The sequence below is a fragment of the Eucalyptus grandis genome, chromosome 6 (genome assembly GCF_016545825.1).
Source record: "Eucalyptus grandis isolate ANBG69807.140 chromosome 6, ASM1654582v1, whole genome shotgun sequence".
In the NCBI taxonomy this organism is placed as follows: Eukaryota; Viridiplantae; Streptophyta; class Magnoliopsida; order Myrtales; family Myrtaceae; genus Eucalyptus; species Eucalyptus grandis.
The window spans coordinates 31,313,969-31,333,949 of NC_052617.1; the positions used below are offsets into that span (position 1 = coordinate 31,313,969).

Sequence of the window (19,981 nt, forward strand, 5' to 3'; positions counted from 1 at the left end):
AAGTTTTAAGAAAACATTTTTCAGATTTTTAAACGTTCATTTCACAGAAAAAAATGATTGGGAAAACACTTTCCATCAACGGAGAAGAACACCTTCAAAAGTGGGGTAAATGTTTTCTGCTTTTTAAAATACAAAAACATTTTCCATCTTCTTTCTTTCACTTTTAAACCAAGCACTTAAAAAAAAAAAAAAAACTAATCACCTTTTCCTATTATTTTTATTATCTTTTAAAAAATAGAATTTTCAATTATTTTAATATTTTCTTCTTTTTTTTTCTCATTATTCTTTGGTCGTCGCCAACCACTGCGGCAAGTAGCTATCGGCCACAAGTGAGCTTGAGCCTTGCCTTGCCCGAGCTCACTTGAGGCTATCGGGTGAGCTTGCTATAGTAGTGAGTGGGGTAGGGCTTTAAGCTAGCCTGCTTGCCGATCGCCAACCGTTGCCATCGTTGTAAGCAACTAAGGAAGAAGAAGAAAAAGAAATCAATTAAAAAATCACTTTAAAAATAAAATAAAATATAATTAAACATCATTTTAAAAATAAAAATGGAATATAATTGAAAATCAATTTTAAAATAAAATAATTAAAAATATTGAAATAATTAAAATTATTTTTTTGCTTTATTTTTAAGTTTCAACCGAATATTAAAAATATTATCATTTTCCTGAAAAATGACTTATTAGATAGTATTTTTCAAAAATATTATATTTTTATGAAATGAATGAAACCTTAAAAGACCACCCATCATGAGGCCATCAATAATGCCTAGGCGCTCTCAAGGAAGCTCGGAGATCGTGCTCTCCTCGCAGCCTCAAAGTCGTTCTTCTCCAGCGGAGACGGAGAAAGAGTTCGTGAGTCGGCAAAAGGGGAGAGAGCGTTCATACGGCAGTCATCTCCCTTGACGAGATGCAAAAATTGTGAAGTCCCATTTGAAGCTTCTTCAATTTGGGTAAACCAAATAATGCCGAACAAAATTGACCTTGACGTTGCGTTGGAATAAATATGTGAATTGCACATGTAAATTGATAAGTTTTATGTTTTATTTGAAATAATATTCATCTTGAAGATTCTTTATAAAGTTTCGATTAGGAGATAATCGGAACGAGTCAAATAAAATGCTAGCAGACTAACGAAATCCATAAAAAGAAAAAAAGAAAAGAATATGGACGCTAACGAAATGTAATAAATAATATATGGCAAATGAATTTCTACTTGTTATGTTCCTTTTTCTTGGGGTGAAGTTGCTAGCTTCGACGATGGGGTAGCAGGTGGCGCTCACGTGCATCCCGGGGTTGACCGCCACAACGACGGATTCAGTCAAAACTTTGACATTCGACTCCCGGATTGATGAAGAAAATTTAGGCCGACCGAAGCTCTTGTCCTCGTGTTGACAATGGCGACTCTTTCGCTTTCTTTGTTGATCCAGTCGAATCATCAGTTCACAGACAAGCGTTCGATGTTAGGTGTCGAAAGCGAACGCGGAGAAGTTGCCCCCTCTTCCTCTTCCACCTCAGCAGCAGCTTCTCTACTTGTTTTGTTGACCACGCAAGCAATCCCGCGATTCTCTTCTTGAAAAGTAAACGGGAGGAGGAGGAGGAGGAGGAGACGAGACCCGTGAGGTGATTCCCATGGCCGCGTGAGTTCTTGCTTGCTCTCTCGCGCGCGCGCAGCTTCTGTCGATTGCTCTTCCGTGTTTTTGTCCGTACTGCCTTTCGGAACCAAAACGGGTGCTTCCCAGATGAACCGTCCCGCTTGTTCGTCCACCTGCAATGCGTCCCGGTCCGGCTGTCCGTCGAGCCCCGGCGGCGACGGCGACGGCGGGGGCCGTCGGTCATGCAGAGGCGGCTTACGAGGCAGAGGCTCCGGTACGCGACGGACGACGAGGTCGGGTTGTCCCACGAGGGCGGCTTCTCTCGGTCGACGCTGGCCCACGTGGGCGGCTTCTCTCGGTCGACGCCGGTGTCGCCCGAGTCAACGCCGGTGGTGCGGTCGCCGGGACGGTCCGAACGCTTTTGGTCGACGGCGGTGCCTCAACCGTTGCCGGTGCCGTTGCCGTTGCCCGAGATGGCTTGTTTGAGGATAGCGCCGGATAGAAATGGATTGGCCGAGGTATGGAGGTAGGGCTGCTTTATATCTGACGAGCTTGGCCACGATAATACGAGTCTTGGGTTGCCTGAATTTGCCTTGAAATGGTTGTTGAAGAGCATTGGTTTAATGATGACGCTATGGTCATTGGCATGTGCACTAATACGGAAAGCTTGATATGTTTCGCCTGCGTTTTGAACTGTTAATGGCAGCTGATTGTTGTTCTTTGTCAAGATTCGGTCAGAAAATCAATGGAGATTGTTATTGTTCTAAGTCTAACTGATGTAAGCTAAGCCAATTCGACGCCGTCTATGATGATAAAGAATGCTTATATTAGTGTAACATATATCTGTAGAATCTCTCTTTTCTAAGGAATTCATTTGTTGCTTCCTTTTTATTTTTGAAATAAAAAGTGAGTTTTTCTCCTGTGTTTGGATAGCAACTTATTCTGTATAGACTAAACTAAACTATTGTCAGAAAAGAAAATTGTCTGCACTTGTCAGACATACCACTCTACATTTGTTTCTAGTTTCTTATATGCAAAGAGCGAGCAGTGACTTTTATTGATCAAACTATTATGGTTATGATACTCTCAGGAGGAACAGTGGTCAGGTCTCCCCAAAATCGGCTAAACCTTCAACAGACTACAAAAGGGGTTTCATGCGAGACTTGAGTTTGGACAATCACAACTTGCGGATCAATATCCCAGCCAGGAGCGCTCCAGCTAGTAGTCTGTCAAGTCCTTATCTTAGCCCGCATAATCCGGCTACTGGGAACAAATCGACGGTTCCAGATAGTTGGTCTACTTTCAAAGCTCAAACTCCAACCTTGCCGAAGTCTTTGGGTCATCTTTCTCCACTTCAAAGCCCGACTTCAAGAACTCCAAAAAGTCCAAGTGGTACTGCATCATGGTATCAACACAAATCTCTTTCCGAGACTTATAATGCCCATCCATTACCTCTTCCCCCTTCAACATCAAATATTAGCCATGCCACAGAAAGGCAAAACGTGGCATCCGTGACTGGTCAGTGGCAGAAAGGGAAACTTATTGGATGGGGTACATTTGGGAGAGTTTATGCTGCAACCAACAGGTAAGCTCATGCTTTAGAGAATTTATAAATTCTTCATGGTCTGTGAAGTGATTGACCTGTCTCTTTATCAGACAAACGGGAGCTTTATGTGCAATGAAAGAAGTTGACCTAATAATGGACGACCCTAAATCTGCTGAATCTGTGAAGCAGCTGGAGCAGGTTACTGCTGATAACTTCATTTTAAGTGTTACCTTGTAACAGTTATGCCTTGTATGAGCATTAATATGAATCATCAATCTGACAATTAGCTGTGCTCGTCCTCATCATCATCTCACGGTTGCAGGAAATCAGAGTTCTTAGACAATTCAAGCATCAGAATATTGTGCAATATTATGGTAGTGAAATTGTAAGTGCTTTCTAGTTTCTCCAATCTCATTTAGATAGGATGTAGTGCCTTTGTGAAACTTCATAATGAAGGGAGCTCATTCTATCTGCAGGTTGATGATCACTTATGCATATATATGGAGTATGTCTATCCGGGATCAATTAACAAATATGTCCGTGAACATTGTGGAACTATGACTGAATCAGTCGTTCGCTGTTTCACTCGTCACATTTTATCTGGGCTTGCTTATTTGCACAGCAACCGCACAATTCACAGGTGAGCAACAATTTACATGGGATACACATGTACGACTCTCTTTAGCATTAAACTGTGAACAAGTTTCAAATAACAATGCAGACAATGAATACCATAATTGGGGCAAAACTTTTTGACTGAAAAGGAATGTTCCCTGTTTTATTACAAAAAGGCTTTCTGGCTTTGTGCTTTATTATTCTTGCCTGAAGTATAGTTTTAAAGGTTCACAACTTCTTTTGCTCAGTACATTTCCAACTTGAATTGTGCTTGGAACTGTACTCATTTATGTGATTCTTTTGCGAATAGGGATATAAAAGGGGCAAATTTACTCGTTGATGTCACTGGTGTAGTCAAGCTTGCTGATTTTGGGATGGCAAAACATGTAAGCTTGGTTTGCCTCTGCAACTTAAGTTTATTGTAGAACCTGTCTTCATGTGCATTTGCATGTTCCAACAACTTTTCATGTTTCCACATGCCAGTTTCTTGCAAAAAATTATCCTTGTTTTACCTTTTGCACATCTTTTTCTGTTTTTTAAATGGCCTTACATAGTCATTGTTCATTCTTGAAATATTATAAGCACTTGAAGAAAATCATTCAGATCATATACATGCACTTGTTAACTTGAAGTTGTCCTTTGAGAAAACCAGCTGTAGATTCTCAATCATTCTTATTCCACCCCATTAAATTTGGACACTTCTTTTGGTCAGAGAGTATGAAATCCTCTAAAATTCCTTTGTAGTAGTAGTTACCCTCTGTTTGCTGGTCAATGGGTCCATAAGTCCTCGATAAGAACTGGAATGCAACCTCTTCAGCAATTTAAGGCATTGTCATTGATTTAATTTAGTATCATGTCATTTACATTCTTCATATAACAGGAAAACTATATCATGTCTAATTCAGCTGTAGTGATAAGGAAAGTTCTATTTTTTACCTTACACTAAGGTAAAATAAAAGAAGAAAACTTTAAAATTTGATTTCTTTTACTTTATTTTTACGTCAAGGCCAACCCTAGGAGTATGGACTGTGCTCTCCTATAAATTATTCGGTGTGCTTGAGATTGAAGGCTACCATGCTCAATAGCATCTAGTCAGGTACTAAAAAAGTGTTGAACAGCTCATTGCTAGGAACAAATTGTTGGTTAAATCCATGTTCATGACTCGTTAAAGCATAAAGTCAAAAACTTGTCTTTTTGTTTTTACAAGGCCACTTCTAGGAGCATGGACTATATGGTCCCATTAATTATCTAGTTCTGGAGAGTGAGGATTGTCATATCTTTTGGTGACTAATCAGACACTCAGAAAATCTCAAAACACTTCGTTGTGAGGCAATTATTTTTTATTAGCTATGTTGTTCAAATAATCTATACATTGGTATTTAATAACCATGTAATTGTTTGTAGCGAGTTTGATTCAAAATGTACTGCATCAAAAGAATTAATTCGGGTTTCAATCAAGGAAAAGAAGATTAACCGGGTTTCCCTAGTGGAAGTGGTCATTAAACTCCCAGTTAGATAGATCTAATAAAAATGGGTTTTTGCCATACGTGATGGGTGATAAATTTTTATTTTTTTTCTGCAAATAGACATGTGATGCTCACACATCAAGCACAATTTTGAAAGCCAATCGAAATAATCATGATTATCTAACACATAAGTATATGCACTGAACAACCAGATAAAAACCAAAATTTTCATTCATGCCAATATCTTTATTATATAAATGCATGAAAATTGCTTACCAAATTTGTAAAGGTAACTAATGCATAAATAGCATGAAATATAATATTAATATAAAAATATTGTAATGCTCAACTCATTTTGATCCCATAGAAAGCATAATTAGGAAATTACAAGTTTTCGGGAAGTTTATTTGACATGTAGAAAACTTGGTATTTAGCTAAAAATTTTAGGAAAGGTGGGCAAGCCGGGGGGTTGGATTCAGCAAAATTCAAGGGAATAAAAAACATAACCAGACTAGAGATAAGTGCTGTCGTGGATGGGGGGGCACCACCTTTGCATTCCATGTGTAGCATCATGGAAGTTTACTGCATCAACTTTTTAGTTGCTTGTATGCTAACTCAAGCTTGTATACAGCTGTCTGGACAAGTTTCCATTCTCTCTCTGAAGGGTAGTCCTCATTGGATGGCTCCAGAGGTAGCATACCTGAAACTATTTTAAACTCATGCTCCATGCAAGTGCAAGCTTTGACGTAATATTTCAAATTATCATGCAGATCCTGCTGGGATCTATGGCAAAGGAGAAGACAAGTCCTGAGACTGCTTTTGCTGTTGATATATGGGGCGTTGGTTGTACCATCATTGAAATGCTGAACGGAGTGCCTCCTTGGGGTGAACTGGAAGGGGTTAGTGTGATGACTACTTGTGTCATTCAATTTCATTTTGAAAGTTTCACAATTTTCGGCTTCTAGGTTTTACTTTATTTCAGCCAATTTTTTGATTCCTTGGGTAAGTTCCAGTTTTGGCATCAACCATTGGCCTTTTGCACCAATACTTATTGGGCACCTGCAGAGTCAATTTGCTGAGATTTTATGAGCACAAAACCCATCCTTTCGTTTTTTTCGATAGTTTATCTTGAGGGATCTCTCTTCCAGTCAACTATATCTTGAGATATCACATAGATAGTTTTCTATACTTGAAGTGTTTAGATCAGATATTTTTCACCAAAAACGGCTTCTCGTATCTCCACTTGGTTGCTGCTTCTTACTGGGATACTGTATTCACATATGGTAGTGTTCAGAATAATGCTTTTATTTTGATAGTCCGACATTCTTCTATGAATCAGCCACAAGCGATGTTCAAAGTTTTGTATCGAAGCCCTCCCATACCAGAGAAGCTGTCATCAGAAGGAAGGGATTTCCTAGAGCGTTGCTTACAAAGAAATCCTGCGCAGAGACCCTCAGCTGAGGAGCTGCTACAGCACCCTTTCTTGAGAAACTCTCACGATCAAAATGGTTCAGGCTTTAGACCACTTTGCAAACTCAAACGAGTTGTAAGTTGTGACTTCTTTCTCAGGTTGAAGCATCTTCTATTAAATCTTGTAGCCTAGGAAAATGTGATGTTCTTGTTCTATCTCTAACAAACATTTCCAGGGTAAATCACGAAGTGCTGAGTACACTGTAAGACATAAATTTGATCTTTTCTCTATGACTTCAGGCACAAAGATGACAAATGACCCCTTGGTATGCAGATGGGGAGTTCTTTTTTGAGGTGCTTTTCTTGTCATCATCTACCACAAGTCTTGCTCTAGTGACTGGGAATTTTATTTCCTGTCGACATAAGACATCTGATGTTACTCTAACGTGTCCGTTATGCAGATAATCCCTGGAGCATCAGATAATGCAGTTAAATCTGCACCATGACCTTTTCTACTTGCGTCCTACATAAAGTCACCCTATTCATCTTGTGCCGTGGCTTCATTCTCATCCGTTCTTTGGGTGCCTAATCTGGTTCAGTGATTAATTAAAAAAAAAAGCTACAATGGCACTAGCAAGACAAATCTTTCTTATCCAGTTTGGTCTGTAAAGAAAAGATTTGTGGATGAGGCTACTCGCCCGACAAAGAAAGCACTGTCGACACGGGACTTCAAGTCCTTGGACTGGAGTATAGCTCGAAATTGATTGGGATGTGTTTCTTTTGCCTCATTTGAAGGAGGGTATCTCTGTTTGGAATTCAAAGTGACAAAAGGATCAAGAATCTTGTCTTTCATCCATCATGAAGGAGCAACTAAAGCGGAAAGAATTACAGATGAGCTTGGTGATTCTGGGTGCTGAAGGCGCTACAAAATGTGTTGAAAGAGAGAAAGAACAGGACATTCGACATATGAATATAGAAAAAATGTGCTAATAATTTCTTAGCAAGTGAATTCGTTCAAGTCAAATTATGCCGTTTTTCTTCTTATGAGCTTAATATTACTTGAAATGAATCTCCTTTTTCCATTTATTCTTCTAATCCTTTTGTTTATTTATTCTGCACGACCCTCCTTCGTCACCACTGATGGATATGGGTCGTGTTAAGAAAAGTGCATATAAAATGGATACTTAAAATTTTTCCTTGCCCTTATACTATGTTTGGAAGCTCCACAGGCGAAGAAAATGAAAGGAAACAACCTACTATTTTAAATTTTTCCTCCTTTCTCTTTTTAGGAATTTTTGAATTTTCTAATGAAATTTTCATCGCTCGCATTTTTCCTACATGTCAAATATTGCTTTAGCGATCAAAGTTTTAACTGATTGACAGGAGTAAAAGAAGATTGTGATAATTATCAAATTAGTACTCAAATTATTTTACGGATATGAATTTAGTTCTAAATTTTTAACTTTATCAATATAGTCTCAAAATCTTAACTCAAAATTCCAATGTAATCGTTACAGTCAATTGTAATCAAAATTCCAAATGTTTTATCTAGTCATTGTTGCTAACATGGAAAACTTTGTAATCAAAATTCCAAATGTTTTATCTAGTCATTGTTGCTAACATGGAAAACTTTACTTGAAACTTTACGTTAGTGACTTTTGATGATAATAGGTTGAAAAGAATAAATTGAAATTTCATGCAAATATTTGGAGTATATTAATAAAATTAAAAAAGTTTATAACTGAATTATGTACAAACTTATAGGCTTGATTGGTAATTTTCCTAAAAATAGGGTATGTAGTTGCTATGATGATTGGTTGCAAGAACTAACCATTCTATAAGTCGACTCGATGCTTAGTTGGTGTGGTACCTCAGATCTTCAAATGTTTGGTACTTCTAATGAAGTTCCTATGTTTATGACTTAATAATTCTATTCCTACCCCTATTTATGTCGCTGACTAAATTGGGATGAAAAACTTACGTCTCACCTCGTCTATTTTTCTGATTTCTTTAACAAGAAATCATTTTCTTTTTCTTTTTAATTTCGAGAAAAAACCACAAAAAATAACAAACTTTACCAAATGTGGTATATTTACCCAAATTTTTTATGTGATATCACTCGTGTGACATATTTACCAAATTTTTTTCCCAAACTTGTATAAATGTAACATGTTTTTCTAAAAAATTTGGTATCAATGAAAAAGTTTGGAATTTTTAATATTACAAAAAAGGTTTGAGGTAAATGTGTATTGCAATATATAAATTTGACGTAAATGTGTCACATAAGAATAAGTTTAGTGTTTTTAGTACCATAAATTTTTTTAATATAAATGTGTCACGGTTAGTAAAAAATCAGATTTTTTTGTGGCTTTCACCCTTTAATTTTAGTGGAAATACTACTGGAAAAAATATGATTCATTTCAAACTAGCGTTTTTACCATACGGGTCATATTTTTATCTAAAATGATGATCTTGGTGAACGCATTTGCCATATAAAAGGAGCTCATATTAAGGGCCCCGGGCAGCAAGTTAAAAGAAAAATAAAAAGAGAACGTTCTAGATTGCTTAAAATTTTCTTTTTTCAATGGTAGAAGATCTAATTTCAGGTCGAAAAAGAAAAAAAATGCATTTTTTCCTAAAAATTAGGGAACGATTTACGAACTTTAGCCCATATAATATAGTTTCTGAATTTTTAATTTAATATAGTATATATTCAATATAGTCCCTAAAATATTATCCCTAAACTTAAATTATTAGAAAAAATTCATGTAGTCTAAAGACCAGATTATAAATGTATTAAAGTTGAGGGATTATATTGATACTAAGGAACTATTTGGGTAATAATCCCTAAAAATAAACTAATGTCTTGTTTATTTATGTTTCCCCAAGAGGCACAAATACGGGGGGGTCTTTTTGTTTCAAAAATGCATTGGGCTCCCTCCATTTCGACGAACGGGTTGGGACGAGCAGTGGCCCCATTTGATCTGCAGCGAAATCGATCGATCTGCATTCTGCAGGAAGCTCGTCTTCTTGGGTTCGGCGTGATCTCTCTGGAGATGGATTGAGTTGAGCCCTCGGGGGAGGTGAAGGGGGGGCTTTTAGTGCGTTCGCTTCTTCTTCGAGCATTCCTCGCCGTCCCGACGTCCCGACGTCCCGCGATTCTTCTTCCACAGTTCAAAATCCCGCTTCGACGCTGAGTTCGATCGCTCGTGTTGGGTGGGAATCGGATCGGCTGTTTGGGGTGCGCCGTGCGTTGGGAATCTTTCGAAATGGAGAAGCCTCTTCGCTACGGTAGAGTCATCTCAAATCTTCTTCTTCTTCTTTCTTGTTTATTTTATTTTTTTGGGTTAATTTTCGGGCGAATTCACTTCTAGCACCTGGGCGTTGGTCAGGTTTTGCAGTGGCGGGTCGGTGAGTGGTTTTTACTTGCTTGCTAATTGCTCCGTTTTGTCACCGACTGAATTTGTGAAGTTTGAGTTTGCCCTTTGGGGTTTGTTATTTTCTTTCTTTCTCGGGACTTGAGGATTTACAGTTTTGGAGGTGTCATTGCGCGAATGTCATTCGAATTTTCGGTAAGGGAGAGTCTTGCGTGATGATAATGCCGTCTCTTTCTGTACTTAGTTTTTGTATTCGGCCAGTTTTGTTCATGGGTTTTCCTCTCTCGAGGCGGAACACTCTTTGAACTGTTAATTCTGGTTCTGGGGTCTATCCAAAGCATATTCTCAATCGTTACAAGGGAAGATATATAGTGAATTGGTGCACTGTCATGGTACGTGTGCTTGCTAGAAAGGAGTGGACCTTAATTATTAGATTTAGCGGATGGACCAATGGACGCTCTCATGAACACTTCCACTAGAGTCAAAGGGCTGTGTAAGGCCAGGAGCAATGATGAGCTTGATGCTACTATTTGAGCGAAGTAGACATTACGAATTATGTCAATATAAGTGCTGGATCAGCCGCTTATGATGCAGCATGGATGAGCAACCTGTGCTAGGGTTGAACAACCTCTCTTGTTTCTGGTGCTTTACGGTTTTGAAGTCTGTAGGTATTAATTCTTACTGTAGCCTCATAAGGTCAATGATTTTGCCTTTTCACTTAGCAGATGAGGCAGACATTAAAGTGTCTACGAGTTTGGTTGATAAGATATATGGTGGTTTCTCTGATGGTTTGCATTTCGCTACTCTTAGTTCAAGCTTGAGGACGAATGAAGTTGACCTGGTATGTCCCCTTGTCAGCACTCATACATGTAACGTTTTCATACTCATAATAGACTTCCGTCTGACTTTGTTTCCTCTAGGTAAGAGGTGTCTTGCAGATCTTGCAAGGTTTATCTAGTTCTTTATTCTATTGGGACCAAGGCAAGAAGTGTTTCTGTGCGACAACTGGGATATATGTCACCCATCTTTCTCGGACAAGTCTTCATGCCATTCTCAGCCAGTTTAGCTACGCCGCTACTTGCTTAAAGCTGGTTGATCTTATAGTTGATAGGGTAAAAACATGTTCGAGATCACCTCCCCCTACCTTGAGGGCATTTGTATGTTCCGTTTCCTCATGGATTACGGTAAGTACTTTGGACCGAACACGCGTGAAATTATTGGCTAGTAACTAGTTGACAAACCGAGAGTGATCTTGGATTTATTTCTTGCTATAGAGATTGCGGCAGATTGCTTTGAAGGAGGAAATTCAGATGAGCAATTTGAATGGTGGAATGACCCCAACCCTGTTGGGACTAGCAAGTTCTTTATCCAGGTCTGATGGTATACATATATTACAGCATGGTCACCATTAATTTTAGGGATTATGTAATTATTTTGGTAAGTAAATGTTTTTGTCATGCTCTCTTGCTTCCTGCACCTATCCAATGGAAGATGTTTGCCTTCAGTTCCTGATACATTTTCTTGAACTTCTTTCATAAGGAGCTCATTCTAGGTTTTAGTCTCAAAACCTGTTCTTGTAGGTATATATTATAGTATTTCTGATCATGTTTGTTCGTATACCAGTCTTTGCTCAGGTGCTGAGTATCTTTTGGAAGTAGTTCATGGGACAATTCCTCTGGCGTACTTTGAGCCTGTGTCTTCTGTTACAGCTTCTGAGGTGGCGGCTTATATCCTTGACTCACTTTATAAAAGGCTCGATGAAGCTTGTCTGGTACAAGGTGGTGAGGTGCTGTTCTTTTATTTAGATTTGCTCTCTTTGATCTTTTCAGTTTTTCTTTTTGTAGTTTCTCTGCTAGAAGCACTTACAGAAGTAAAAAGAAATGCTAATTACAGGAGGAAGCTTACCAGATGCTTCTTTATTTATTTGTCGGAAGTGTGTTGCCATATATAGAGGGTCTGGATTCCTGGCTTTATGAAGGAATATTGGATGATCCTTTTGAGGAGGTAATTGAGATTCATATTTCCCGTTGCTGCTGTCTCTGCTCACTTTATAAAGTGAATTTGTTATTACAGAATAGATACCTCATGCAGTATCACTCTACAACTCTGATGAAGCTTTGGGTTAACTCTCTGTTAATCGTGCTGAGTTTATAGTTTGTCAAATCAAGAGCTTATTATGACCATGCTGGTGGGATGGTATTTGCACACCATTTTTCCAGTAATCTTCCTTGATTTTGTTATGAAGATGCTGAAGTTCTTATTTAAGCTTTGGTTGGAAGATGGGAGGGGGAGGAAAATGAGTGCCGAGGTAAAACGTTGTGACCAAATTGGGAATTTTTGTGAGAGAAATCAAATCCCCATTTTCTACCCCCACCTCTTATTTCCCTCCCTCTGGCCATCTTCCAAACAAAGCCTTAGTTTGTGTTATTTGTGAATATTTGGTGTTTTCTTTTTGGCCCTTTCTAATCGGTTTTCTTGCTTATAATGTTTCCTTTTTCCTCTCTGACAGATGTTCTTTTATGCTAGCAAGGATGTCACGGTTGAGGATGCTGACTTTTGGGACAGGAGTTATCTTTTGAGACTAGCACAGGATCGCAAGTTAGATGCTCGGCAATCTGTTGTCAATAACTCCAAGGATCGTGTACCTTTAACGGGTGATAGGAAGGAAACAACAGAAAGGGAACTGAATCCTGGCTCTTTGAAAGCTAGGGAGTGGAGTGAGAGAGATAGGCAAGTGTGTCCTATGTTTATTAAGGACATTTCTAAATCAATTGTTTCTGCTGGCAAGTCATTCCAGCTAATGCAGCACGTCCCAACAATCTCCTCTGATGCTTTGCTTCGGAGGAGTAATTATGAAGCTGATGCTTTGGAATGTTCTGTCAATCTTAACGGCTTAAAAAAGATTTATTGTAGGCACAGCATGGCCGGATTGACTCTATCAGAAACCTTTTCTGTGTCACTGGCTGGTCTTATTGGCCATGTTGATGAATTGTCGAGATACTTTCAGCAAATAAAACTGGGGAAAGGAGAGGAAGCTTTACCTTCTTCTTACCTCTCAGAGAAGACATGGTTCAAGCTTTTGATGAATACGATTTCTCATAGGAAAGAGATTTCTTATGATACTGGGGCGGCAAGTGATGTTCTTAATTCAGAGCACTATAATATAGGTTCAAGAGCGATTGATGATGAACTTTCTGTAGGGTCCTTTTGTCCTGAGAATCCAGTTCTTACTGTTTGCCACAAAAGACTAGCTAAGAGTGTGGATACCTGGAAATGGCTGAACTTATCTAAATGCTATCATCTTCCTCCACTGAATGATGAGGTCATGTGGAAGGCTATTTTTGGTGAAGAGAGTGGACAAACTCAAGGAACTGATTTTGCATTAAAATTTAGTTTTGGCCAGTTTGAATATCAACATGTGCAAAATGACGCAAAGCTATTAGAAGGATTGTTTCCTTTTCCTACTCTTCTTCCTTCCTTTCAGGTATTCCATTTTGATGCTTCTCTGGACTATTTTTGCTTTGACTTAATGTAATTCGTAGCAATAATCTTAATCGATAATACTGAAACAGGACGACATCCATGTGTCAGGACTCTTGCCATTTCAGAGAAATAGTACCCTTCCATCAAGAACGCTTGGTTGGATTCAACATGTTGAACCAAGAAGTGCTCCCCTTCCTCTAGCCATTGTGCAGGAATGCCTTGTAGTTTACATAGAGAGGCAGGTAATGGCACAGCTGCACAAGTCCATTACTTTCATGTCCTTTTTCAGAAATATACATTTAAAGTGCTGTTGTCTTGCTTCTGTGTCATAGGTGGATTATATAGGCAAGCAAATATTATCAAAGTTAATGCATGACTGGAGATTGATGGATGAACTAGCGGTGTTGCGTGCCATATTCTTGTTAGGTTCAGGTGATTCCAGCATTTTGCACTTCCGTGTTATTTTTCAAGAGTAAGTGCTTGATATCAATTTCATGGCTCATGAGTTGAAGCAATAATTCAGGTGATCTATTGCAGCACTTTTTGACGGTGATATTCAATAAGCTGGATAGGGGGGAGAACTGTGACGATGATTTTGAATTGAACACATTATTACAGGTGGAGTTGGTTTCCTTGAAAATTACGTACAAGTTTTTAGTGAGGTTATGTCAACTTTCAATTTAGTCGATTTTGATCAGGTTATTTTCACCCTCGCAAGTTTTTTATTTGGATTCAACCAGATTTGATTGATTTTGTGCTTTTAAGTCTTCTTCTCTCCAATTTTTTTCCCTAAGAAATAATCTACATCAAGTTTCTGCTATCATCATGAGCCAAGAGTTTTTTTGAATAAAGTTCGTGAGTTGATGCAACCGGGAACTTTGAGTAGCACTGCCCCTGTAGAGCTTATTATTTTCCAAGTAAATGTTTGTGTTTGCATAATCTGGTTATCATTTAGCTTCTGATTTTGTCCTTATTGTAACTTTTTAGGAAGATCTTATATGAATTCATTATATGATGTTCCATTGTCTGCTCTTTTGAAGTTTCACTTTCTTTGATTTTTGTCATAATAGTAAAAGAACAACCAAATGAAGGACTAAACATCTGCTTGGTAAAACTGAAGATTAAATACCGAAAATCTAAGCACTGAATTTCAAGTGTTGACCATTTTAAGTGCTGAAAAATGAATATAACATCTTTGATTATTGATGAATATTATGTATTGGATGGTACTTATTTTATCTTGCCAGATTTTGAGCTATGAATGTTATTGGCAGGTTTTGGGCTTTTATTGATGACTATTAAGTATTGTATGATACTTTTTTTTTCTCCCCAAATATTGAGCTGTGAAAATTATTTGCAGGTTTTAGGCTTTTAGCAATTTAATAGGGAAGGTTTTATTTCCAATTTTGATGCCTTTTCTATTGAATGAATTAAGTAATCCCATCCTTGCTTAGCGAAATAAGTGATTTTTTGACCTTATTAAATCTTTTAAATCAAAATTGGTTATGGCTATCAAATGTGCTTAATTTAATTTAGTGCTGAATATATTCATTTTCGGTTCTTATTGGAGTTATAAACAGGCTCTAAGTGTATGGCCTGGCCTAAGAATGCTAAGATGACATCACTGCACACATTCGTCTTGAATTTAATTTAGTGCTGAACAATCATTTTCAGTTCTTATTGGAGTTGTCAAACAGGTTCTAAGTGTATGGCCTGGCCTAGGAATGCTAAGATGACATTACCACACACTTTCATTTTGACTGTAATATTGCATGATAGAATTTAAGTTTTTAACATATTCAATTTGTTGGATGTTACTTGTTTTGAATGTGAATATATTTTTAGAGTGGCTGGTTCTTGAATACCACCACATGAATGGGGTAGACCACATGTTTTAGGCAAGTGTGCATGGTGGATGGTACCATGCTGCTGCAAGTATTGCTCGATCAACATAATCACTTTCCTAATTGACCATGTGCATTGACTACAGGAGTCCATTAGGAATTCTGCTGATGGAAATCTACTGACTTCTCCCGATTCATTAATTGTATCTATCTCTAGAAGTCAAGGCTCTAATAATGACGAGCAAAATACCACGACTGCCTTCACCTCCACCCCTCGTAAAGGATCTGTACAGAGCCTTGGAATTGACGGTCTGGATTCTCTGAAGTTTTCATATAAGGTTATTACAACGCTAAAAGACACTTCAGAATGTATTGGTCTTACTCTATTTTTCTTGATAACCCTACGTAATTGTTACAGGTTTCTTGGCCACTTGAACTTATTGCAAACGCAGAAGCTATTAAGAAATATAACCAGGTAATACTTTCATATACATTTTCTTTGCTAAACCCATTCTTCCTTTCTCTCATGGTTTTTTGACTTTGTCCACAGGTTATGGGGTTCTTATTAAAGGTTAAGCGTGCAAAGTTTGTTCTGGATAAAGCTCGGAGGTGGATGTGGAAGGTATTCATTCTTAATCTCATGGATTCTAGGGAATGTGGTTGTGAGTTAAGGCCAGAGAATACCCACAAGAGTTCTTCTAACATTGGCATTATGAGTATTGTAAACTTTATTTCCTACATTCCAGGGTAAAGGAATTGCAACATACAGCCGCAAGCATCACTGGTTGGTCGAGCAAAAGCTTCTCCATTTCGTAGATGCCTTTCACCAATATGTGATGGACAGAGTAGGACTCTTCCCTTTTTGTTGCTGTACTCGCATATGTTCTTGAGGAGTAGTTGCAGCATCTTGTAATTAATGTCTCTGGGCATGGTTACTAGCTTATTCTACTTTGGCATGCTATTTGCTCTTCTGCTTGCCACTCCTAAGTTTCATGTCGAGGACCATGCTTTCAGCAACTTTTGGATATCTTATAGTAATATTTTAGTCCGTAGAAGATGTTTGCCTGAAGTATCTTTGTTTGTATACCCACTTCATCATTAATTAATTAAACAGTTTAAAATCTTGTACTATTTTATTAATCTGCAGGCATGACCTCTATCCAGTAAAACTTAAACCGTTTTCTTTTCATTACTGAAAAAAGAACATTGTGTTTCTCTCCATCAACATAACCCAAACTCACAAAGTGCCGTAAGCGTGCACATGAGGATATACCATTCAAAAGAAACCTACAGACAAGCTTTTGAACTTTTGTCATTTTCTGTTTTCATGTTGGTTGCAATGTTGAGAAAGTTTGGTTTGGATTTCATGCTTACATACCTCTCTGTGGACAGAGTATCCTCAATTTAAAATCATGATGCTGGAGTACTTTTGAACCCTTATTTTATCATGCTTTTTAGTAGCATACTATGACAGAAAAGAACATTTGCAAGAATGTCAGAGGTAGAGAGAGTGCTCAGAAATGTGTTCCTAAGTTATAAAAGGTTAAGATGACAAACAATCTGTTATGTCATCTTCATTAATATTGCTGATCTCTTTAGTGTCAGTCTCATCTATGCAATCTATTTTCTTCATTGTCCATTCCAGATCTTGAGACAAGCCTCGTGGTGTTATTGAAGATAGCTTGAGTCCTGGTGGACAAAGCTTGTCTTTGTTGTCAGTTATATCCTCTCTGAATTTGATGGTTCTAAAGTGAAGGAACTTAAAATTATCTATATTATGAAACATTGAGTTTATATCATAACAAGAATTTGCAAATATTTTGATTCTTCAAGAGGTAGGTTAAGTAACATAAATGTTGGACATTTAACATTATGGATGAGAAAATGATCTACCACCATTCCCCTGCACTAGATTTTCATGTTGGTAGTTGCATTGTTGGATGTGCCTCTTCTTTAAATGATGGTTGACATGTTGTCGTGTGGATTGTAGTTGTGCCAATAACTTAGGGAATTTGTATGAAGCATGATGGCTATCTTCATCTATTTAGATCGAAACTGCCGTAGGATATGATGCACTGGAAGTCTTGCTGTTATTGATTTGCTGGTGAATGAATCGACATCAGCGGTGGGAGATTGACAGTAGCATTAATTAATAGATAAATAATAGTGGATGATGAGACATGATACAATGACATTATAAGCTCATTGATGTGACCCATGTTTTTTTTTTCCTGCCAATTGACTGGTGGATAACAAGTTAAAGTAATGTCAGGATATGAAGTAGGGTTTATGACAAGTGGAAAGTTTGTTCTACGGCATACTTTGTGAGTGTTGTTTTGTCACGCTATCATGGTTGTGTCGATAGTTTTTGTCAATTTGTTTTGGTGTAAGACCATGATGGATCAACCAATTTATTCTGCAACCTTATCTAGTAGTGTCCATTTTCAAGTTAAATTATTTTCTGTGTCATATTCAGGTTTCTCTAATTTGTTCAATTCAATGTGATCGAATCATCTAATTTATTAATATGTGATCGGATCATCTGTAGTTGCGTCCTAGTTGAGGTATGATCAGGTTAGTCCCAAAGGGAAAAACTTAGTTCCTTAGTTTTTATACAATGTAGATGATGCAGTCGAAAATGTTAAGAAAGGGATGGATCAGGTAATAGAGCATAATAATGGATGGAGAAAGAGCTGTTTAGATATTCTGGAAATAGTATAAACCATAAGCTCCTAATTTCCGAACTCCACGTTTCTAATTATGCTACTTTTAGCAGAGCATTCTATCAGAGTGTGTTAAGGAAAAATGACGTCACAGTGGCAGTAGTTATGTTCAGATTAATCATTCCATATTTGAAGCTCTACCTAGAGTACGCAGAGATATCTGATGCATAATTTACTTTCAGGTCTATCACAGTGCATGGCGCGAACTTTGTGAGGGTATGGCCACTGCTCGATCACTGGATGAGGTCATGGAAGTGCATGAGGCCTACTTACTGTCAATTCAGCGGCAATGTTTTGTGGTTCCAGATAAGTTGGTGGGTAGACATCTTATTTCATATGATGTTTGTGGTCATTCAATTGAAGGAAACTTTTCCCCTGAATTCTGATTGTAGAATATTTACTGCTTGCTTTTGCATGTAGTGGGCTCTGATTGCCAGCCGGATCAACAGCATTCTCAATTTAGCTTTGGACTTCTATTCCGTACAACAGACACTTAGTAGTGGAGGAGCAATTCCTACTATCAAGGCCAGATGTGAGATGGAAGTGGAAAGGATTGAGAAACAGTTCGACGATTGTATCGCTTTCCTTCTTAGGGTATGGCCCTGTCTTCTCATTCTGTGATTACCAATTCAATCTCAGCTTAATTTGCCTGAAGTGAAATTTCTGCATGTAATGTGGATTTATGTTAAGAAAATACAAGCACGGTCATATTGCCATATGCATACTAGCTACCCAATTTATGTGTATTGCATGATATGGTACAGTCAAGCGAAATTGACATGATTTAAGTTTCTGATATGCAGGTCCTATCTTTCAAGCTTAATGTGGGAAACTTTCCTCATTTGGCTGATCTAGTGACGAGGATAAATTACAACTATTTCTACATGTCTGACGGCGGAAACTTGAAGACTCGCACTGGCACTGAAAGTGTGGCTTCTAGATTCAGGAAGGCCTCTTCTGGTGGAGCTGAGTAGATCATGCTGACGATTGATTGGTCACACATGAAGAGACAAGGGTTTGTTGAATCTGTTGTTGCTCGCAGAACATCACCTTTGAGCTGCATTTGGGAGGCCATCGAAGGTAAGAAGTACGCACGAAAAGATGGGCAATCAGAATGAGCAAAAGTACCACATTCCGTTGTTATACCGGCGTTGCAATTTTTGGGTGGTAGTTTTTTTTTTAATCTATGCAACTCTCTCTGATGGTCAAGTTGTAAATTCCCTGTAAATCATACTGTATTTCTCTGTTGTGCTTTTGGCTTAAGCTACTGATGATTTCTCCAAACCACTTGCGTTTTGAGTACTTCTATTGCTCTGAATTAATCGGAAACATTTAAAATATACACCAAGAAGGATCAATTTTTGAGTCCACATATAGGATCAGTCGGTCATATGAGCTTTCCTGTGTTTTTCTTTTCAATTCTTTCGCTCGACTCATGTGGATTACACATGGATCCTTTAATAATCAAAGACTATGGACCATGACCTTTAATGATCAAAGCCTGTGATTTTTTATTTTTAGCATCCGGAGAAACCTCTATTAGACCTATGTCCTCCGGGAGACTATTGGGTGTGCACAATCAAAACCCAAATTAGATGAATTAGTCTACATGTAAGTTGAGCTCCAGAGCCCCACGATAGACAATCATTGGTCGTGACATATTCATGCTAGAGAAATAGCTAGATAATGGATGGGAAGTGGACAGAATAATACAAGAGCGGCATCTATACAAATGTATATGAACGTTTTTCTAAATAATGTCTGACGATCTTTTCGCCCGCCGTTGAAGTCAAGGGGTGTGTTGACACGGTTTCCAACTTCAAAGGTTTCTTCTTCCGGAAGAAAGCTCAATTTTGGGAGGAATTTGAGAAAATGCCCTCTACTACAAAAGGGATTTTTGAAACTTCTCCCCTATGTCCCGTAATG

The 19,981-nt window shown here is 38.1% G+C and overlaps 2 protein-coding genes across 3 annotated transcripts; both read left to right on the forward strand.

Annotated features, from left to right (window-relative positions):
* Positions 1-1,866: 1,866 nt before the first annotated feature.
* LOC104449352 (mitogen-activated protein kinase kinase kinase 5) lies at positions 1,867-7,714 on the forward strand. 2 transcript variants are annotated; one of them, XM_010063484.3, is made up of 11 exons: positions 1,867-2,117; positions 2,682-3,176; positions 3,248-3,335; positions 3,460-3,522; positions 3,614-3,777; positions 4,063-4,138; positions 5,850-5,909; positions 5,989-6,117; positions 6,558-6,764; positions 6,929-6,982; positions 7,090-7,714. In XM_010063484.3, the coding sequence occupies exons 1-10, from the start codon at positions 2,065-2,067 to the stop codon at positions 6,938-6,940; spliced, it is 1,347 nt and encodes a 448-aa protein (XP_010061786.2). In that variant the 5' UTR covers positions 1,867-2,064; the 3' UTR covers positions 6,941-6,982; positions 7,090-7,714. The 2 variants fall into 2 exon arrangements, with proteins under 2 accessions (XP_010061786.2, XP_010061787.1); XM_010063485.3 differs by having other exon boundaries at positions 1,867-2,109.
* A 1,831-nt stretch (positions 7,715-9,545) lies between these two features.
* Positions 9,546-19,425, forward strand: LOC104449350 (gamma-tubulin complex component 5). Its single transcript, XM_039315682.1, has 17 exons — positions 9,546-9,919; positions 10,731-10,846; positions 10,926-11,189; positions 11,280-11,377; positions 11,629-11,791; positions 11,899-12,009; positions 12,515-13,489; positions 13,578-13,730; positions 13,821-13,920; positions 14,012-14,106; positions 15,479-15,670; positions 15,751-15,807; positions 15,883-15,954; positions 16,079-16,177; positions 18,238-18,369; positions 18,476-18,649; positions 18,859-19,425. The coding sequence occupies exons 1-17, from the start codon at positions 9,898-9,900 to the stop codon at positions 19,027-19,029; spliced, it is 2,994 nt and encodes a 997-aa protein (XP_039171616.1). The 5' UTR covers positions 9,546-9,897; the 3' UTR covers positions 19,030-19,425.
* Positions 19,426-19,981: the final 556 nt, after the last annotated feature.